Below are 18,652 nucleotides of genomic sequence, written 5' to 3'. Positions count from 1 at the left end.
TTTTTTTTTTTTTTTTTTTTTTTTGAGGTGGAGTCTCGCTCTGTCACCCGGACTGGAGTGCAGTGGCTGGATCTCAGCTCACTGCAAGCTCTGCCTCCCGGGTTTACGCCATTCTCCTGCCTCAGCCTCCGGAGTAGCTGGGACTACAGGCGCCCACCACCTCGCCCGGCTAGTTTTTTTTGTATTTTTAGTAGAGACGGGGTTTCACCGTGTTAGCCAGGATGGTCTCGATCTTGGGCCTCCCAAAGTGCTGGGATTACAGGCTTGAGCCACCGTGCCCGGCCGTAATTTGTTTAAGAAAGTAGACATATGAAGAATTTCAGCAAACAACTAGAATCTTTACAAAACTGTCAAATAGAATTTCCAGGAGCAAAAAATAAAATAACCAAAAGACTCAATACAGCGTTTTAACAGATTGGAGAGAAACAAAGAAAAGGACTGCATATGTTTAAAAAAAAATTTAGACTAAAGTGTACTCAGAGATTAAAAAGAATAAAAAATATAGAAAGGAGGATATAAGACATAGAGGATGTGATGAAAAGTTGTAACATACAAATAATTGGTTTTCCAAAAGGTGAGAAGAGAGAGATGGTGGCAGTGCGATACTCGAAGAGTGTTTATGGCCCAGAATTTTTCCAAACCTGTGAGAAACATTTAGCCACAAATTCAAGAAATACCACAAACCCTAAAAGTGAAAGAATTAATAGAAATCAGACCCCAGTTAGACAAATCCTAGAAAAACTGCCAGAAACCAACCACCATAAAATTCTAAAAGCAACCAGAGAAGAAAGACACATTTATGTTCAAAGGCGTGAAACTTCAACTGAAAACTGACTTCCCAACAGAAAAAATTAAAAATGGAATTCAGAAGAAAAAGAATGTCCTAAAAATGCTATAGTAAAATAATTGCCAAGTTACAATGTTATTTACAGCAAAAAATGCCTCCCAGAAATGAAGGCAAAAATTCAGAATGTAGAAAACTGCAAGACAACCTACATTCCTGTTTTTTTTTTTTTTTTTTTGAGACAGAGTCTTGCTCTGTCACCCAGGCTGGCTGGGGTGCAATGACATGATCTCTGCTCACTGTAACCTCCGCCTCCTCGGTTCAAGCAATTCTCCTGCCTCAGCCTCCTGAGTAGCTGGGACTACATAGGCGCATGCCACCACGTCCGGCTAATTTTTTGTATTTTTAGTAGAGAATGGGGTTTTACCATGTTACCTAGGATAGTCTCAATCTCCTGACCTCATGATCCACCTGCCTCGGCCTCCCAAAGTGCTGGGATTAAAGGTGTGAGCCACCGCACCTGGCCATGACAACCTACGTTCTTCATGTCAAAAGAAAAATAAAGGTGTTGCAGGGAAACCTATAAATAAAATAGACTTAAAAGACATATTCGGCCAGGCATGCTGGTTCATGCCTGCAATCCCAGTAGTTTGGGAGACCATAGTGGGTGGATGGCTTGAGCCCAGAAGTTTGAGACCAGCTTGGACAACATGCCGAGACCCCGTCTCTACAAAAAATTTAAAAAATAAAAAATTAGCCAGGTACTAATTTTTTTTAGCTGTAATCCCAGCTACTTGGGAGGCTGAAGTGGGAGGATTGCTTGAGTCCAGGAGGTGGAGGTTGTAATGAGCTGAGATCACACCACTGCACTCCAGCCTGGGTGACAGAGTGAAACCCTGTCTCAAAAAAAAAAAAATATATATATATATATATCTCCAGCCATTAACCATTAAGCTGTGTTTTCTTATTGGTATCATGATTGAATTTAACAACCTTAAGTTTTGCGATATGTTGAAGTAAGTGGAAACTTGAACTATTACTACCTATGTGCTATTAGGAAATTCCTGAAATTTGTAGTATGATGCTATCGTGGTTATATTTTAAAAGAGAGATCCTTATTTTTTAGAGATACATACAGCAATATGCATGGATAACATTGTATGATATCTAGTATTTGTTTCCGAATAATACAGGAAGAGGGGATAAGAGAACAGGCGTATAGGCCAGATGTGGTGGCTTACACCTGTAATCCCAGCACTTTGGGAGGCTGAGGTGGGCGGATCTTCTGAGGTCAAGAGTTCGAGACCAGCCTGACCAACATGGTGGAACCCCATCTCTACTAAAAAGACAAAAAATTAGCCAGGCGTGATGGCACATGTCTGTAATCCCAGCTACTGGGGGGGCTGAGACAGGAGAATCGCTTGAACCCGGGAGGCAGAAGTTGCAGTGAGCCAAGAACGCGCCATTGTACTACAGCCTAGGCAACAGGAACAAAACTCTGTCTCAAAAAAAAAAAAAAAAGAACAGGCATACAAGTGAAACAAGATTGATGTTGAAGTAATCATTGTTGAAATTAGGTAATGGGGCTCATGGGAATTCATTTATATTTTCCATTTTTGTATATACTTGAAATTATAAGCTTTTTTAAAGAAGAAAAGATGACATAAAGACACTTTTTGGACCAAAAAAAAAAGCCATTTCAAACAGAAATAGGCAATTCTTAAGCCAAGTAGAGAATGTTCACATAACCAAGTCACTGTAGGATATAAGGAAAAAGCAAAGATAGCAGGAGAATTCAGTGTACTTGATATCCAAATTCAGTGAGCAAAAGGAATTATTATAATAAGACAAGCATTATTGGGTAGATGATGTTGAGTAATCAGATTTGACAATACCTGTCTGAACACCTCAGGTTCTTGATCGTGAAAGTCATGCATGTCTTAAAACTACCTTTCAGCTTACTACTTTGTATGAGAACTTAAGTATACACAACCAGCAGTTAGAAGAAGAGGTTAAAGATCTAGCAGACAAGAAAGAATCAGTTGCACATTGGGAAGCCCAAATCACAGAAATAATTCAGTGGTGAGTGCTCTTTTAAATGTTTTTTTGTGGATGATTGTGAGTATGTGGCCAAGTTGGTGTGAATTCCAGGTGGCTACTAATAATGGTTTTTATCTTATTTGTCAGCGATGATAAATAAGTTACTCTGAAAAGCACAATTTTATTACTGACCTGTTATTTGTGTTCTAATGTGTTTTCTGTTACGTTCCTCTGTTCCCTAATTCTAACAAATGTCCCATACCAGCATTTAACACAGCTTCATTGTAATCTGATTATTGATTATTACTTTCTAAGAAAACGTTACCACCTCCAGAGTCAAAGTTGGAATTCATTTGCTACCTATGGATGTTTCTTTCTAAGACCAAAACTCCTGTATTTGTGAGTATTTTAAGAAATGGAAGGCCTGCAAAAAACTTAGAAACTAAAGATACTGTACTGTTACCTTCTATCGTGATTATACCAGATTAATTCACGCGTGACATTTTTAAAACCTTAAATGGTTACATTTTAGTTTTATCAGCTCTTTCTCAAGCTCTTGGGATTTCGTTTGGAATATGCATCTTAGTAACCTTCATATTCATTTATTAAATGATTATTCTGGTGCTTGTAAAAAATTTCATATTTTAATAATACATGGAGAAAGCAGAATCTAATGAAGACTGTATTTCCAAGTAAAAATCGGTAGCTTAACTTTTTATATTTAACTTTTTAAATCCTTTTTGGCAAATGGTAGGTGTTTAATTTATATCAAAACAAATACAGGTTGAGCATTCCTAATCTGAAAATCTGAAATTGAAATGCTTCAAAATGTGAAACTTTTTGAGTGCTGACATGACACCACAAGTAGAAAATTTTAGACCTGACTTTGTGATGGGTCACAGTCAAAACTTGGTTTCATACACAAGAAATTATTCTAAAACATTGTAAAAAATTACCTTCAGGCTATATTTATAAGGTGTATATAAAACATACACAAATTTTGTGTTTTGTCTTGGGTCCCATTGCCAAGATAACCTCATTATGTATATTCAGGTATTCCAAACTCCAAAAAGTAAAAAATCCTGAAATCCAAAATACTTTTGGTCTCAAGCATTTCACATAAAGGATATCCAACCTGTAGTTTCATCATTTATTTATAGATCAGTCATTTGTAGGGAATTTTATTTCCTATACGCATATTTTGGTTCAAATGCTTTTCCATTAAGAGCTGTTATGCTTATAATGTTTCTGTTCAGTGCATATAAAGGGAATATGCAGATTGTGGAAATTTATTTGGGTTCCAGACAGTATAGTTATTGGTTCATTAATTTACATCTATATCATCAAGTCTGCATTTCTGAAGCAAAATCCATTTTAATCTTTAACCAAGTTTATAATATCAAAAATTATGACTTGCCATTTGTAATTCCATTTTTATGTTATCAAATATATATTTAAGGTGGAGCTGAAAATGACTTTTCAGAAGGCAGAGTCAAAACCTGTGATCCTAGACTTCTCATTTTTTCAAGTATCAGGCATGATGATTTCAGCTGGAACGGGAAGTGGTTCTAGTAATGGAAGGAAGCTTTCAATGTGGGCTTTGTAGAAAGGATTAATAGAAACGGTGAAGATGAAAGTTTTATATGATGCCACAAAACACTCACTATACACTTCTCACATTCAAGCGAAATGCAGAAATCAGAAATACAAGGAAGTCACTTTGCATAAAAGCTGTTATTAACCGCACTTTTTATTTAGAAATGGACTTTTAGATAGCAGATTGGCAAATACCCAAAGGGAAAAAGTAAAATACATATTCCCTGTTCAACTTTCTTACCTACTTGAAAGGTAACTCTGTGAGATACAATATCCAAGTTTATAAAGGTCAGAAGACTGAGTTATTTTCATTTTTGAGTTTGGTATACAGATTAAGTATTCCTTATTCAAAATGCTTGGGACCAGAAGTATTTTCGATTTCTTTGGATTTTGGGAAGTTTGCATTATACTTAACAGTTCAGCATCCCTAATCCAAAAATTTAAGCATCTTGTCAGTACTCAAAAAGTTCCAGATTTGGGGGCATTTCAGATTTTGGATTTTCAGATTACAAGTACTAAACCTTTACAAGTACTAAAGCTTTAAAAAAATGAAGTAATGCTTAAACAAGATTATAGGACCTCATGACATACAGCACCTTAAATGTTTCCTGGGACAAATGAACAGTTTAATACAAAACAAATACTGCAGTATATAAAACCTTATGTGAAGTCACTTCTAATGGCTCTTGAACTCCACCTCCTCTCTCTTTTGCTATGAAATATCTGTTTCATAAGAAACCCTTTTAGAGCAAGGACATCTTCTTCTCACCACTGTTAGAGTAGGAACCTTCCTTCTCACCATTGGCTCATCAGAGGACTTCACGTTTTCTCTTTGAAATAATATTACAAAGAGAGGTTAGATTAAGGGGCTAATCCATAAGATTTACTTTTGAAATGTGTTTCCTCACATAGGCATTCTTCTGGTACAATAAGAGATACAGAGGTCTATAAATGTAGTACTTGCCTTTAAGTAACTTATAACTTAACATTTAAAGTTTAAAAACTATTTTGACCACAACTGGAGATAACTTACAAGACTTATATATAAATGCCTTACATATTGAATAGATACTGACTTTTTAAAAATAAGAATGTAGTGTTGAGGGAATGATCTCAGACTAGTTGCTCAAGAAGGGTGGGAGCAGTCAGTTAAACTAGACTGTGTTTTCTGAAAAGCCTGAGTTTAGTAAAATATCCTACACCTAGTTTGACCAAATTGGAGAATTTATGTAAAAGAATAGTACGAAATAAGAGTAATAAAGTTACTGCAACCCAATTGTCATGAATACTAGGTAAGAATTTTACCTTCACTTATTTGTAAGATGGAGAAGGTTTTTTGCAAAGGTAATGGTATTAATTAAAATGATGATGAGGTAAATAGCTCTTAACAGTAATGTTCAGGATGAAATAGATAGTAAGGTTGGAAATAAAGTGAACAAATGCAGGAGATGTGAAAGAAAAATCTATAGGACTTAATACTACTTACAAATGAAGGGTAAGAGATGAGGAGAAATTAGTATTCCTGAATTGTGAGTTAAGGTGGTTAAGAAAATGATGGCATCATTCAAGTAGGAAAGTTAAGAGGAGTAACCACCCTTGGGGAAGATGATACAATCAATTTTATCTGTTATTTTATTTTGTTTGTTGGTGAGACTGAGGTGATCCTGAGACATCTTAGTAGAGTTTCTCATATGCTTTTGAAAAACTAATGTAAAGGTTAGGATTAAAAATGTAAATTTGGGAATTAAATTCCTATTGAACAGGACCAATGAAGTGGTTGAGATATTTTTAAGGAAACAAGAAAGAAGGAGAATGGTAAGGGCTATATGATACAAGCTAGATGAAACAGCTCTGCAGGAGAACCAGGAGAAGGGTTTAATGATTACACAGCGTTTCAGTAATGAAACCTTTGTCTTTCTTTATTTGAATCCACTCACATTATTTGAAACATCCCTTATTCAGTAATGCTCATTTATGTATAGTAATAGCTTCTATTGATTAAAACATAAGAGTGTTCCAGTCATTAGGCTGGAATTTCACATGTATTCTTATGTAGTTATTACACCAGTTCTGTGAAATAGGTATTATTACTATCCTCATTTTATAGATGGGATAACAAAGTTAGAGAAGTAACCTGGCCAAAGTCACACAGCTGGTAAGCACCAGAGCTAGGATTTGAAACCAGGTCTGTATGACTTAAGAATCAAAGTTCCTAATTACAATATATGCACCAACTTTTCAGGAACTCTCCCTTATTTGTCTTCTTTTGTCTTCTTAATGTGCCCAATGTAATAGTATTTAATAAGTATTAACTAATTGATTATTTGAGAGAACTTGGAAGGGAAGGATTAAATACGCCAAGAGAACACGTAGATCCAAGTTGGCCTTCTGTAGTTGAGCTTTAACAGATTAGCTTCAGCAAAATAGTTGAGGCAGGAATTAGATTTCAGGAAGTATAGAGTAGTGAATGGAGGATTTAATACTAGAGCACTTACATGTATGTAGTAGAACAATGAAAGGGAAAAATGGGATGTTTGGGGGTTTGTCAGTGAGGAGGACAGGGAACTTTTGTATTTGGTAGAGTTTGTTCATGTTTAAAGAAACCGATGGAAATAACGAAATTGAAAATATAAGGTGTAGTAGGGAGGGTGATTATGTATAGTAATAATAACTATGTTACTAAGAAGTATTTGAATGATTTAACCAAATAAAACATGAGACACCTACCTCACAACTGTTCTTAAAAGTTAAGAGAATGACTATGAGTAAACTTAACCAAATGGCTTAGAAGCAAGAAGTAAGAGATAGTGTTAGGGCTGGGTGTGATGGGTCATGCCTATAATCCCAGCACTTGGGAGGCTGAGGTCGGTGGATCCCCTGAGGTCAGGAGTTCAAGACCAGCCTGGCCAATATGGCTAAACCTCGTCTCTACTAAAAATACAAAAATTAGCCAAGCATGGTGGCATGTGCCAGTAATCCCAGCTACTACAGAGGCTGAGGCAGGAGAATTGCTTGAACCCAGGAGACGGATGTTGCAGTGAGCTGAGATTGTGCCACTGTACTCTGGCATGGGCAACGGAACAAGACTCACTCTCTCTCAAAAAAAAAAAAAAAAAAGAAAAGAAAAAAAAAAAGAAAGTGTTGGGGTTGGAGAAATAAGAGTTTTTTTAAAATGAGGTTGAAAAATAGACACAGAGCAATGATTATGAAAAGGAACTGTGTGAGATCTAGCGTCCAGTGGAACTTAAATGGCATGAGTTATCCTCCAAATCAGTAATTCTCTATAGCCAAGAAAAAGAGAAATAGGTTTAATCAAAAGTTAGGAATTAGCAGAAGATTGCAGTTGTAAGGTGTTCAACATGTAAATAAATGTGTTCAACATGTAAATAAAAAGCAAAGTTAGAAAAAAGAGATTGTCATATAAAATTCCAAATAACTTAAAGTCAGTTTACAAGAAATTGATTTCCAAAGTTAATAAAACATACTGGACTTCACAGTTTCTTGGAAATAATGCATAAACTAAGATCTCTGAGCTATGGGAGATACTAAACCAGCACTAGTTGAGCCCTGTTAGCCTAGGCACTTAACAGATAATATGGTTTTCTTTATTGTTACCATTGAAGTATCTTTTGTGTATTCTAAAAAAGATAATCTTCATTCATCCCAATTTATTCTCTATACTACATACCAGATAATTAAATAAAAAGATTGCAGTCACTTGTGATCAAATAATTTTAGAAGGACACAACCCTTACTATACAAACATTCTTAAAATAATTTCCAAAACCATTTTTCTTTAACAGGCAATAAAAATATGTACATTTACATAGAGCCTAGGAATATGTAACTGTCCCTAGAGTGGACAACTTCTTACAGTGGTTTTATTGCATCTCCATATTTTCTTTTGCTTGTACTCCAAAGACAACCTCCCATCTAAGAGAAGAGAGCACCAAGCCTCTTTTAAAGGGCCTCTTTAAGATATATATGAATTTGACTCCTCAGGAGTTTACATTCTAAGAGATACTAAAGCAGCTCAGGAGTTAAACATGTCTGCTGTATGCATCAGATACATACTGATTTACCTGAAATATGCTTTCCTTGTAGCTTCAGTGACATGGATTTTATCTGAAAACTACCAGCCTGCACAAAGACAAATTGTCTTCCCCAAAGTCTTTTAGAATACACTTGTGAGCATTGTAAATTTCGACTCCATTTTTTTCCTTTGTGCAATATGGCTTTCTTTTATACCAGTGGTTTTCATTCTTCCTGAGAATAGGACCTTTTGTAGATTTTTGTAGATATGCTAGACTCCTCCCTTTACCTTCTCCCCGCTTGAGGGAAGTGTAAGAAATGCAGACTTTTTCTTGAGAAATTCTAAAATGTGGAATTTGTCTTACTAAATATAATTTGAAAAGTTTCTATCTAAAATTATAATTGTATTGTCAGCTAGATAGCCTTAAGGCAGTAAGTAGAAATTGGGTTTTGGTAGAGTTTAATCTTTCTTTGTTATTTTATTGATCATTTTAGAAAACAGAAGAGCTTAATTACAATATAACCCTGATTTTTGCAGAATATCATACGTTAAACTTTCTAAATTTAATATACTTCAGTTTTAAGAACGGTATGTTGTTTTTATGATGTAAAATGGCAGAATTCAATTAATGAGAAATCTTATTATTTAGAAAACCTCACCCATGTGTGCATCTGTGTTAATTGTTAGATTTAAAGAATGTTAATTCTATGTTTCAAGAGTGAAGTTTTACTAATTTATCAGCTATGAGTAACTTGGACTTTTGTAAACTTCACCAGCTCTACCATGTACATAAAAAGAACAGTTCCATAAACCTCTTCCCAGTTGCTGACAGGTAGTATACTATGGTAGACCTTTTCAAAGCAATTATTTAAGACTGTCTTTGAATTTCCTATCCCTTATTTCTTTAGAAAGCTTTAAAATAACATATATTGCACTGAAGCTTTTTTGTTTTACTTTTGTACTTTGTCTTTATATATTCTAGGGTCAGCGATGAAAAGGATGCACGAGGGTATCTTCAGGCCTTAGCTTCTAAAATGACTGAAGAATTGGAGGCATTAAGAAATTCCAGCTTGGGTACACGAGCAACAGTAAGCTTCTGTGATTTTGCATGGAGGCTCATTATATTAGAAAAAAGAGATTTAAAAAACACTATAATAAATCCAATTACTTGTATGAGTTTGTTTAGACTTTGAGCCTACTAAAGAGTTTTTTATGAGAAAACGATTAGTTTGGGTCTTTTCCAGTTTAGAAAAACATAACACACAGCTGGTTAACTGTAATAATTTAAATGTTAAAAATAGGATGGAACTAAAAACACAGTCATTATTTCATAGGATATGCCCTGGAAAATGCGTCGTTTTGCAAAACTGGATATGTCAGCTAGACTGGAGTTGCAGTCAGCTCTGGATGCAGAAATAAGAGCCAAACAGGCCATCCAAGAAGAGTTGAATAAAGTTAAAGCATCTAATATCATAATAGAATGGTAAGATTGAATAATATAGTCCCACTAGAATAATTTCTAAGTTTTTCAGAGTTATTTGTGGAGAAGTTACATGTTTAGTTTCCATTGCTTTCCTTTAGAAAAATGATGGCCAAATATATTACGAAGATTTGAAAATAGATGCTTTCAAACCTTGTAGATAGTGATGAGGTTTTAATATAGCCTTGTTTTCCTCTGGCTTGTCCATAAAGTAGAATTAATAGTATTAAATAATAATCCATTATTTACTTTTCGTCTTATTTATAAAATTTAGTTGACTCAAATTTTATTAAACCTAAAATTCTCTCAAGGTTAGGAATATTATATTTGTATAAAAGTACAGTGTATGGTGAGAACAAAATATAATCATTTGAAAATTGTGGCCTCTACCATAGGTCTTTTAGGTGTTTTATAAATGAAAATTCTATTGATGGCACATTTCACAATGGTATAATATCTTTTAAGTATAATTACTGTTTTTCATGTTTCCTTATGTATTTAGAAAAAGTATATCCCACAGTCTCTGAAACAGTTAGCTAATGAATACATTTCCTCAATTCTTGTCACAACACTATGATTCAGAGTGAATCATACTCTGAATACATAAATGATTCACAATTAGATTGATTATAAACATGATTCAAAATAAGTCAGTTTATGTGACATAGAGGAACAATAGAAACTTCACATCACAAGTGAAACTACAAATATGAAAATCCATTGACTGCTGAGAACATCAAAAGTACCAAAAGCCTGAAAAGAAATGCAGGCCCATGAATTCAGTTTTTAATGGTATGTAGTCATAGTCCTTAAACTGCAATTGTTAATCTTTTTAATCATATCAAAGGCCAAATACATAATACCTCTGTCGGATTATAAACTTGGTTTATAAGCTTTTTGCTATAACTAATGCAGACATCGTATGTTTTACTTAAATGTGCTTATGTGGCACTGAGGAGGGGAAAACTTTTCCTGGAAAAAGTGAATGTGATCCCAGCATAAAGAGCTAATCAATGTCATTCTCTGTGTTGTAATTTGAAATAAGCAAGATCTTTTCTCCTTATACCTAGGACATATGAGTTTACATATTGTTCATAAGTCAGGAAGATGAGCCAGTTTGAAAAATTATAAACTTACCCCTGTATATGCTCCACTTTCATGGTTGCCTGTAATGATATAATATCTAACAAAGTCTAACAGAATTCTAAAATTAACCTTTGATTTTATGACATTTTTAAATTTAATAATTTAGTTCAGGGTCAGCAAATGTTTTATGTAAAGGTTCACTTAGTAAATATTTTAGGCTTTGATTAGCCTCCATCACAACTTCTCATCTCTACTATTGTAGTGTAAAAGCAGCCATAGTCAATACTTAAATGAACAAGATTGGCTGTGTTCTAGTAAAACTGTTAATCTACATGAAAGTAGGTAGCAGGCTGTATTTGTTCTTCCTGCCATAATTTATAGTCCCCTAATTTACCATGCCTGACACTTAAACCAAGTAAGTTTGGCTACATCCAAGATGGCTCACTAACCAGCAATAAAAATGACATTTTTCCTTTTTTCTCCTTATTTAAGTAAACTAAAAGATTCAGAGAAGAAGAACTTGGAACTGCTCTCAGAAATCGAACAACTGATAAAGGACACTGAAGAGCTTAGATCTGAAAAGGGTATGGGAGTGTGTGTTTCCTTACTCAGGACTTACTGTTATGTTATAAATATGTTTTACTACAGAAAATCAGTTCATTGCACAGGTGGGAGAATTGTTGACATAAGCAATTCTGGCACTCATTTATGAATACATGTGTGTATATATGATGCATGTGAGTACACACACATTTGGAAGACTGGCCTCTGAGTCATTTTGTTTTACTTACTATGCATTGTTTAAAGATTTCATAGTAACAGAAAAAGACACTTTGCCATAAATTTGATGTTTTTTTCAGTGCCATGGACTACTTCATGAATAACATTTTTGTGATTGGAAAAAAATTTTATTTTATAATGTACTTTATAATATTCTCAAATGCTATAATATGAGGTTATCACTCTGACAATGGCAATGTGTGTTAACATTCAGAACTTGGTAAGGGTACTTGAACAAGTATTTCTTAGCACATTTTATGTGCCTAGATGTATAAAAATTTGGGGGGATACACTTTCAGGATAGTTGAGGAAACAATGTATGAAATAGCTAAAGATTAATCTAGTATTAATGGAGCAATTCAATAAGGAAAATTTGGGGGGGCATTTTAATGTCTTCTTCCAGTTTGACACTTAAATTTCTTGTCCTGTGGGATATCCCGGATTTATTACCATTTTCTTGAAAACTTTACTTGAACATTTTTCCATTCATGTTAAAGCTTAGTCAGAGTGCTTGATAGCTGTATTACATGAACTTCTTAAACTTTCCTTAATGTGGATGTTAAGAATGTGAAGATTTAATAAAAAGAAATTCAGATATTTTTAAAATAAAGGGATATCTTATATGCATTTATTGGAAATTGATTTTCCTAACAAAGGCCATCACTGAATACGGAACTCGTTAATGGGCTTTTTATTAGGTCTAAGTGCTTCTCTATCATTTCTTAGCCATGCAACACAGTGAGATAAAACTGGTGGAGTCTCTGCATCTGCATGTAAAATGATGGAGAACAGCAAGTAATCACATAAAGAAGCTAACATGAAAAAACCTTTATAGATAGTTGATGCTCAATAAATTCTTGTTGATTGAATTTCTTAATTAACAAGAAAAGGAAGGAGCCGAGAAAAAGTGAATAGTAATTCAGATTAGGAGCACAAGCCATCATGCCAAAATGAAAATCGAGCTAGGTTTTAATTAATGAAAATTGGAAGGGAGATACATTATTTAGTGATGAAAAGAAAAAGAATGCATAAGACATGGACAACTTGTGGCCGCAATGGCAAATAGGAGAGAGACTAGTGTAGAATATGACTTGCACGCCAGATGACATTGATTGTATCATTTTTAGAATAGACCTAAACTTGAAGGAGACTTAAGTTTATCACATTGCTTTATGAAGGCATGTTTACCACATTTTTTAAATTTGGATTTTGAATATTGCAGAACAAAATTTTATTGTATAACATAATGTATACTACTACTTCAGTAATATAATGTGATATTTACATTATGAGGGCAAGGATGTTTTTAATGCTTCCTTTACTGTTATGTCCCCAAGTATCTAGAACAGTGTCTGGTACACTCTCAATATTTGAGTAAATTTCTGAACATATTGCCTTACCTGATAACTGTGTTATCAGTTATTAGTCTTAGGTAGTAATACTAATAGATGTGTTATTAGATAGTAATATGAAAAACACAAATCAGCTGATGTCAATTCCTAAGCATATGGAAGTAAAAAATGTGGGATTGGCTGTTTTCTGTTTTTTTTTCTACCTGGTATTTTTATTTGTATGTTTTAAGAATTATTTGGGAAATTGTGTATTTAAAGTTAATGCTACAGTCAAGAGATATGTATGAATTTTTAAAACTTCATCTGAGAAAAACTGGAGTTTGGAGTCTTCATCCTGTCAATAAAAAAATACCTAAAGTCAGATTGACAGTTTTTTGTAATTAAGTGTATTTTTTTATCACTGCATTAATTTCTTATAAAGGATTTTTGTATTAGTGCATACTCCAGGCTTTGATAAGAGTATTTCAAAACAGAAGCCTGTTTGGTGTTAAATTAGCTTAGAAAAATCAGACATAAACAGACTCCTATTTTTAAATTCTCTCAAGCCTACCAAAAGATTTAATGTGTTTTTTATTATTTACTATACACAAAAGGAAAGAAACTCAGTAACTTAAATAAGCGTTTCATGGAAACTGATATAATTGAGCTGTTAAGTGATATTCTTGGAAACACTAGTGTATTTTAGTTTTGTTTAAATGTCAAGTTAATAATAGTGATCAGCTTTGAAATACAGTAGTTTGTGAACTGCTTTTAATAGATTCAGACAGGGAAGATTATCCATTAAAATCGGTTTTAATTGTTGTAGCCTTAAAAAAAGTTGCTGCTGTCTTCTAGGTATAGAGCACCAAGACTCACAGCATTCTTTCTTGGCATTTTTGAATACGCCTACCGATACTCTGGATCAATTTGAAGTAAGTATTAAACATGCCATATATCCTCTGGGGTCAATTTAAAATTCACTTTGTAATTTAAAATTCACTTACAATAAAACCGTTGTATTGCTTCTCACATGAGAGGACCTAGAATCTTAAATAAACGAAAACATATTAGCAGAGGAATATGTTCTGCTTTCTTATGGAGACTATAATCCCACCTCTTTTTAACAAAACATCTAAGAAAGATCTAATCATGAGAGTCATTATAAGATTGAAAAGCAATTTCATTTCCCTTAAGAAACATTAAGAGCAGAACAAATCCCAACTTTTGAAATAATTTGACAAATTTTTTTATTCTCCAAAGCATAGTGCCACAATAAAAAGTGAGAAAATGTCAAAGCTGACAATAAGGTATTGCTGGTTCTTATTTCAAATCAATTCTTCTTTTAAAAACTATACAGTAAGAAATGCTTTTTGTTAAAAGGTATTATTACATAGACCCTGTTAGGCAGATCATACAGTAATGAAATTGTGATTATGTAATTTGATCATTTCTTGGTATTTAAATTCTTTGCTTTAAAAAAATCAGCTTACTGTTATCAAGTATATTTTTGTCTCAGTAAACTTAAGTGTGATTATATCTTTATTCAACAAATAATAATCATGTAGCTTTGTGCAAGGCACTGTTGTAAGTGCTCGAGATACAGTAGTGACCAAAATAGACAAAGTCCTTCCCACTAGAACTTACATTCCAGCGGGAAGATTTAGAAGCCTCAGGAATTCCATTGCTTACTTTTAGTTGTTACTTCAAAAATACTTACATTTAATTTGATTATTAATTATTTGTCATGAGCTTTATTTTATTACATTTTGGGCACAGTATATGAATTGTGTTTCGTTCCTTTAGGAAAAGGAAAAAGAATCACTCTTTAAAAAGTAATTAATGAATCTCTTAAGTTTCTCAAGAACAATGATAGTGACTGCTTTTCTCATTTGTTTATTTGAATTAATGTCATTTGCCTTTCAATTGTTTTACAAAATTTTTGATTTATTATTTGTTCTTATTAAATTGCTTCATCCATATTTTCTATTTTTTTACTGCTGTATTCGTTAAATAGGATTCCTTTTCTTCTTCCTCATCTTCACTGATTGATTTTTTGGATGACGTAAGTCTTTGATTTTCAAACCAATGCATCCTTCAGTAAAAAAGATCAGTGAATTGATTTGAAGAGTTTGCCTAGTAATGCAGTCAGTTTTAGAAATACCACATTTGAAAATTTATGTGAGCCAAAATATGCTTCTTTATTATCTTAAATATAATGAAAGATTTATCAGTGTTAAACATAATGAAGTAAAAATTTACTTTGAAAAATGCTTTGACTGTTGTAGAATCCCAGTATTTTCAATCTTTGTAAGAATTCTAAAACTAGAATGCTTATTTATTGTTTTATATATATATATATATATAAATAATTGCTTATTTTTATTTTTCCTGGTGATTTCTATTTTACTTTTCCCTTTCCTTTTCAGCACTTTACTGTTTAATTTCTATGTTGGTTAAAAATAACCTTCTGATGGTATAATCAAAAAAGTTACTTTTAATTAATTTCTCCAATAGGTTTTATTGTATGCCAATACTAGAGTACTGATTTTAAAATAAATCAATTTTTAATTGATTTATTTCTAATTCTGAAAGAATTTCTCTTCTGATGTGCAAAGTGATTTTAGTTAACATATGCACTATATGCACTATAAATTGACTGCATTATCACTTTCTCTCCTGAATTCTATCAATTTAATAATTTAGAAGTTCCTGTTAAATGTGTATCATTCATTCTCTTTACTTCCTGGCATAACATTCTCTCTATTCCACACTAAATGGCACAGTAATTCTTGTCCTAAAGCATTTATTATCCTGTTGAACATTTAGTCTTTAGAGAAATAGGGAAATAAAATGGATTCAAATGCAAATACTGTTCATAGAACTGTTTCTAAAACCAGGGAAGATTTTTAAATGTTTCATTATTTCTGTTTTGTTAGGATACTTATAGTCAGAAGAGTAGTTAGCATAATACTGTGCTAAAGGAACGTCTTAATCTAGATGTTTAAAAATTATGGAACAAAAAAGTGATTTTGAATATGTTTGGAATATTTATACTGAATTTTGCACATTTTCATAAGTGTTTTGCTATTCTTGAAACAAATAATTACTTTGGTTAAATCTATAGTGTGATAAAAAGAGAACTCTCCTCATGTACAATGGTATTGCATGTTATAACCTGCTCAGGATATTAAAAATACTTAATATGATATTTTCATACAGATATTATTCACCTTAAAAAGAAAAGGAAGGAAGTTTGAGTAAATTATTTTAGTTGTTCTTTCCACTAGAAAATCTTTTTATTTCTAACAAACTCCTCTCCATCCCTTTTCCTGTCACAAAAAATATATATATATATTTGGTTGTAAAACCTGGGAGCAGTATGTATTTTGGCAAATACATGACGTCTTCTCAGCAGATCTTTCAGGAATACACACCCCAGCAAGGACCTTCCTCAGCTTGTTTCTGCTCTCAGAGGCACTCTGTCACTGCTGCCACCCACCTGTAATGCCTGAGCACTGCACGGCCATTTCCCAGTGTTACTTTTCCTCCAGAAATATCCTTTCTCATCCTCTACCCTCTATTAATGCAACCATGAGCTCAGTACAAACATAAAAGTAAATTTTATTGCACTGCAAAGGAACTCCTAGTATAAAGGAGCTGAGTTCACAAGAGCTGCCAAATCTTTTATTTATATTCCACCTCCTAGAAGGCATGATTTCCCACTCATGTGCTTTCTAAGCTCCATTCTCCCAATTTATTGGTTAAGTGCATAAGCATGCACAAATCCTGCCTGTACAACTTTCTAGGTGTATGGTTTGGAAGAAATTAACCTTTCTACATCCTAAGTTTGCTCATCAGACAAATAGTAATAATAATGGAACTAATATCATAATGTTGTTTGAAGACTTAAAGAAACAGTGTATGTAATGCCATCAGTAATAATGTCCTTATTACTCTTAATAAGCTGGTTCCCTCCCTTTCTGTATTCTCTTTAGCTTCTTTTCTTGTCCATCAGTTCAGTTTCACTTAAATACTTTCTTAGCTCTTCATCACTCAGTCATCTACCCACCACCAATATTTTATGGTACAAACTTCATGTTTCTCTTTAGAGTTTGTACCTATGATCTCCCTTCCCAGAGTTACCATTCATTCATTTGATCCTCAAAGTCATACCAGAATGATGAACAGCAGTATTCAATCTTTGACATACTTGAGTTCAGCATCCAAGATATTTCGTGTAATGCTCAAGTTCTTCTGTAGCTCCTTTTCTGCTAGGCACTTGGATTTCTTTTCTTTCTTTTTTTTTTTTTTTTTTTGAGACAGTCTCATTCTGTCACCAGGCTGGAGTGCAGCGACACAATCTCAGTTCACTGCAACCTCCACATCCTGGGTTCAAGCGATTCTTCTGCCTCAGCCTCCCAAGTAGCTGGGACTACAGGTGCATGCCCCTGTGCCCAGCTAATTTTTGTATTTTTAGTAGAGGTGGGGTTTCACCATGTTGGCCAGGCTGGTCTCAAACTCCTGACCTCATGATCCACCCGCCTCAACCTCTCAAAGTGCTGGGATTACAGGTGTGAGCCACCGCACCCGGCCGCACTTGGATTCTTAAGGAGCACATCAGCTCTCTTGTTGTTCTCTGTGCCAAATCTAGTTATATTGAGCTTGATGCTTATATGCCTGCCCTTTGCAGTAAGTAAGGCTCTAATGAGTAGGACACATCCTCCTGGACATTCTTTCTTGTTTTCTGTCTCGTTGCTATAAAGGAGATTATGTTGAAGACCTAAAGTTTGAATTGCAGCTGGAGCTTGTACGTATAGAAGGGAATAAGGCTAGTATTAAGCAAAATTGCAGGAATCAGGACCTTTGGTGTCAACATATTGTCATTCTTCTCCCTCTGTCTCTGGGAACCCAGTGTTCTCATGCTGCCCTCTGATTTGTCTGAGCTTTACCACCAGTGCCTCACCTCCTCCAAAGTTACCTTCTTTACTCCTACTTTTACCCTTTCACACAGGCCTCTTAAAAGTATAGTTACTTTATTTAAAACAGTACAGTTTTAAGTTAAAATGTTCCCACCCCTAATTTCTCCTCCACATGTTTTGCCTGTTAACTTAAAATTCAAGTGAATGCTGGAATTTTTGGCACAATGGGAAGATGTTCAGAGCAAGATGCTTTCCTTTTTAAGTCACATTGTTTGGCCAATCCTTGTGTGTGTAAGAGTAACTTTGAAGAAAAGGAATATATGTAATACCAGTCATTCCCTTCCCTCTGGGAAAATGAAAGGAGGCAACCAGGCAGAACAGAGTATATTCTCAACACTCTCTGCTGCTCTAACTTGAGGGAATATAAGCATTTGGGCTATTCTACATGTAGAATCATAGAGTTTTAAAGGAGAAAAACCTTAGAAAATATTTAATCCAGTTGTTTTAACCATTAGGGCACTCTTCTGTTCTTAAGAGTGGATAGGTTACTCTCCCATTTTTGAGTGACTTTTTTAAAGTTCTCAATCTTTGGGGATTAGGACA

The 18,652-nt window shown here is 33.9% G+C and overlaps 1 protein-coding gene across 2 annotated transcripts in view; it reads left to right on the top strand.

The window, feature by feature from the left end:
• CDC42BPA (CDC42 binding protein kinase alpha) overlaps nt 1–18,652 on the top strand; it is a 312,993-nt gene that overhangs the window by 220,953 nt on the left and 73,388 nt on the right. For both annotated transcript variants that reach the window (XM_023203616.2, XM_023203615.2), the window contains 5 exons: nt 2,742–2,866; nt 9,436–9,541; nt 9,788–9,936; nt 11,512–11,603; nt 13,986–14,062. In XM_023203616.2, the coding sequence (XP_023059384.2) occupies nt 2,742–2,866; nt 9,436–9,541; nt 9,788–9,936; nt 11,512–11,603; nt 13,986–14,062 (549 nt within the window). The remainder of the gene's footprint in view (nt 1–2,741; nt 2,867–9,435; nt 9,542–9,787; nt 9,937–11,511; nt 11,604–13,985; nt 14,063–18,652) is intronic.

The sequence above is a fragment of the Piliocolobus tephrosceles genome, chromosome 1 (assembly GCF_002776525.5).
Source record: "Piliocolobus tephrosceles isolate RC106 chromosome 1, ASM277652v3, whole genome shotgun sequence".
In the NCBI taxonomy this organism is placed as follows: Eukaryota; Metazoa; Chordata; class Mammalia; order Primates; family Cercopithecidae; genus Piliocolobus; species Piliocolobus tephrosceles.
Note: the sequence above shows the minus strand (reverse complement) of the source record. Positions and strands in the feature narration are given on the sequence as shown.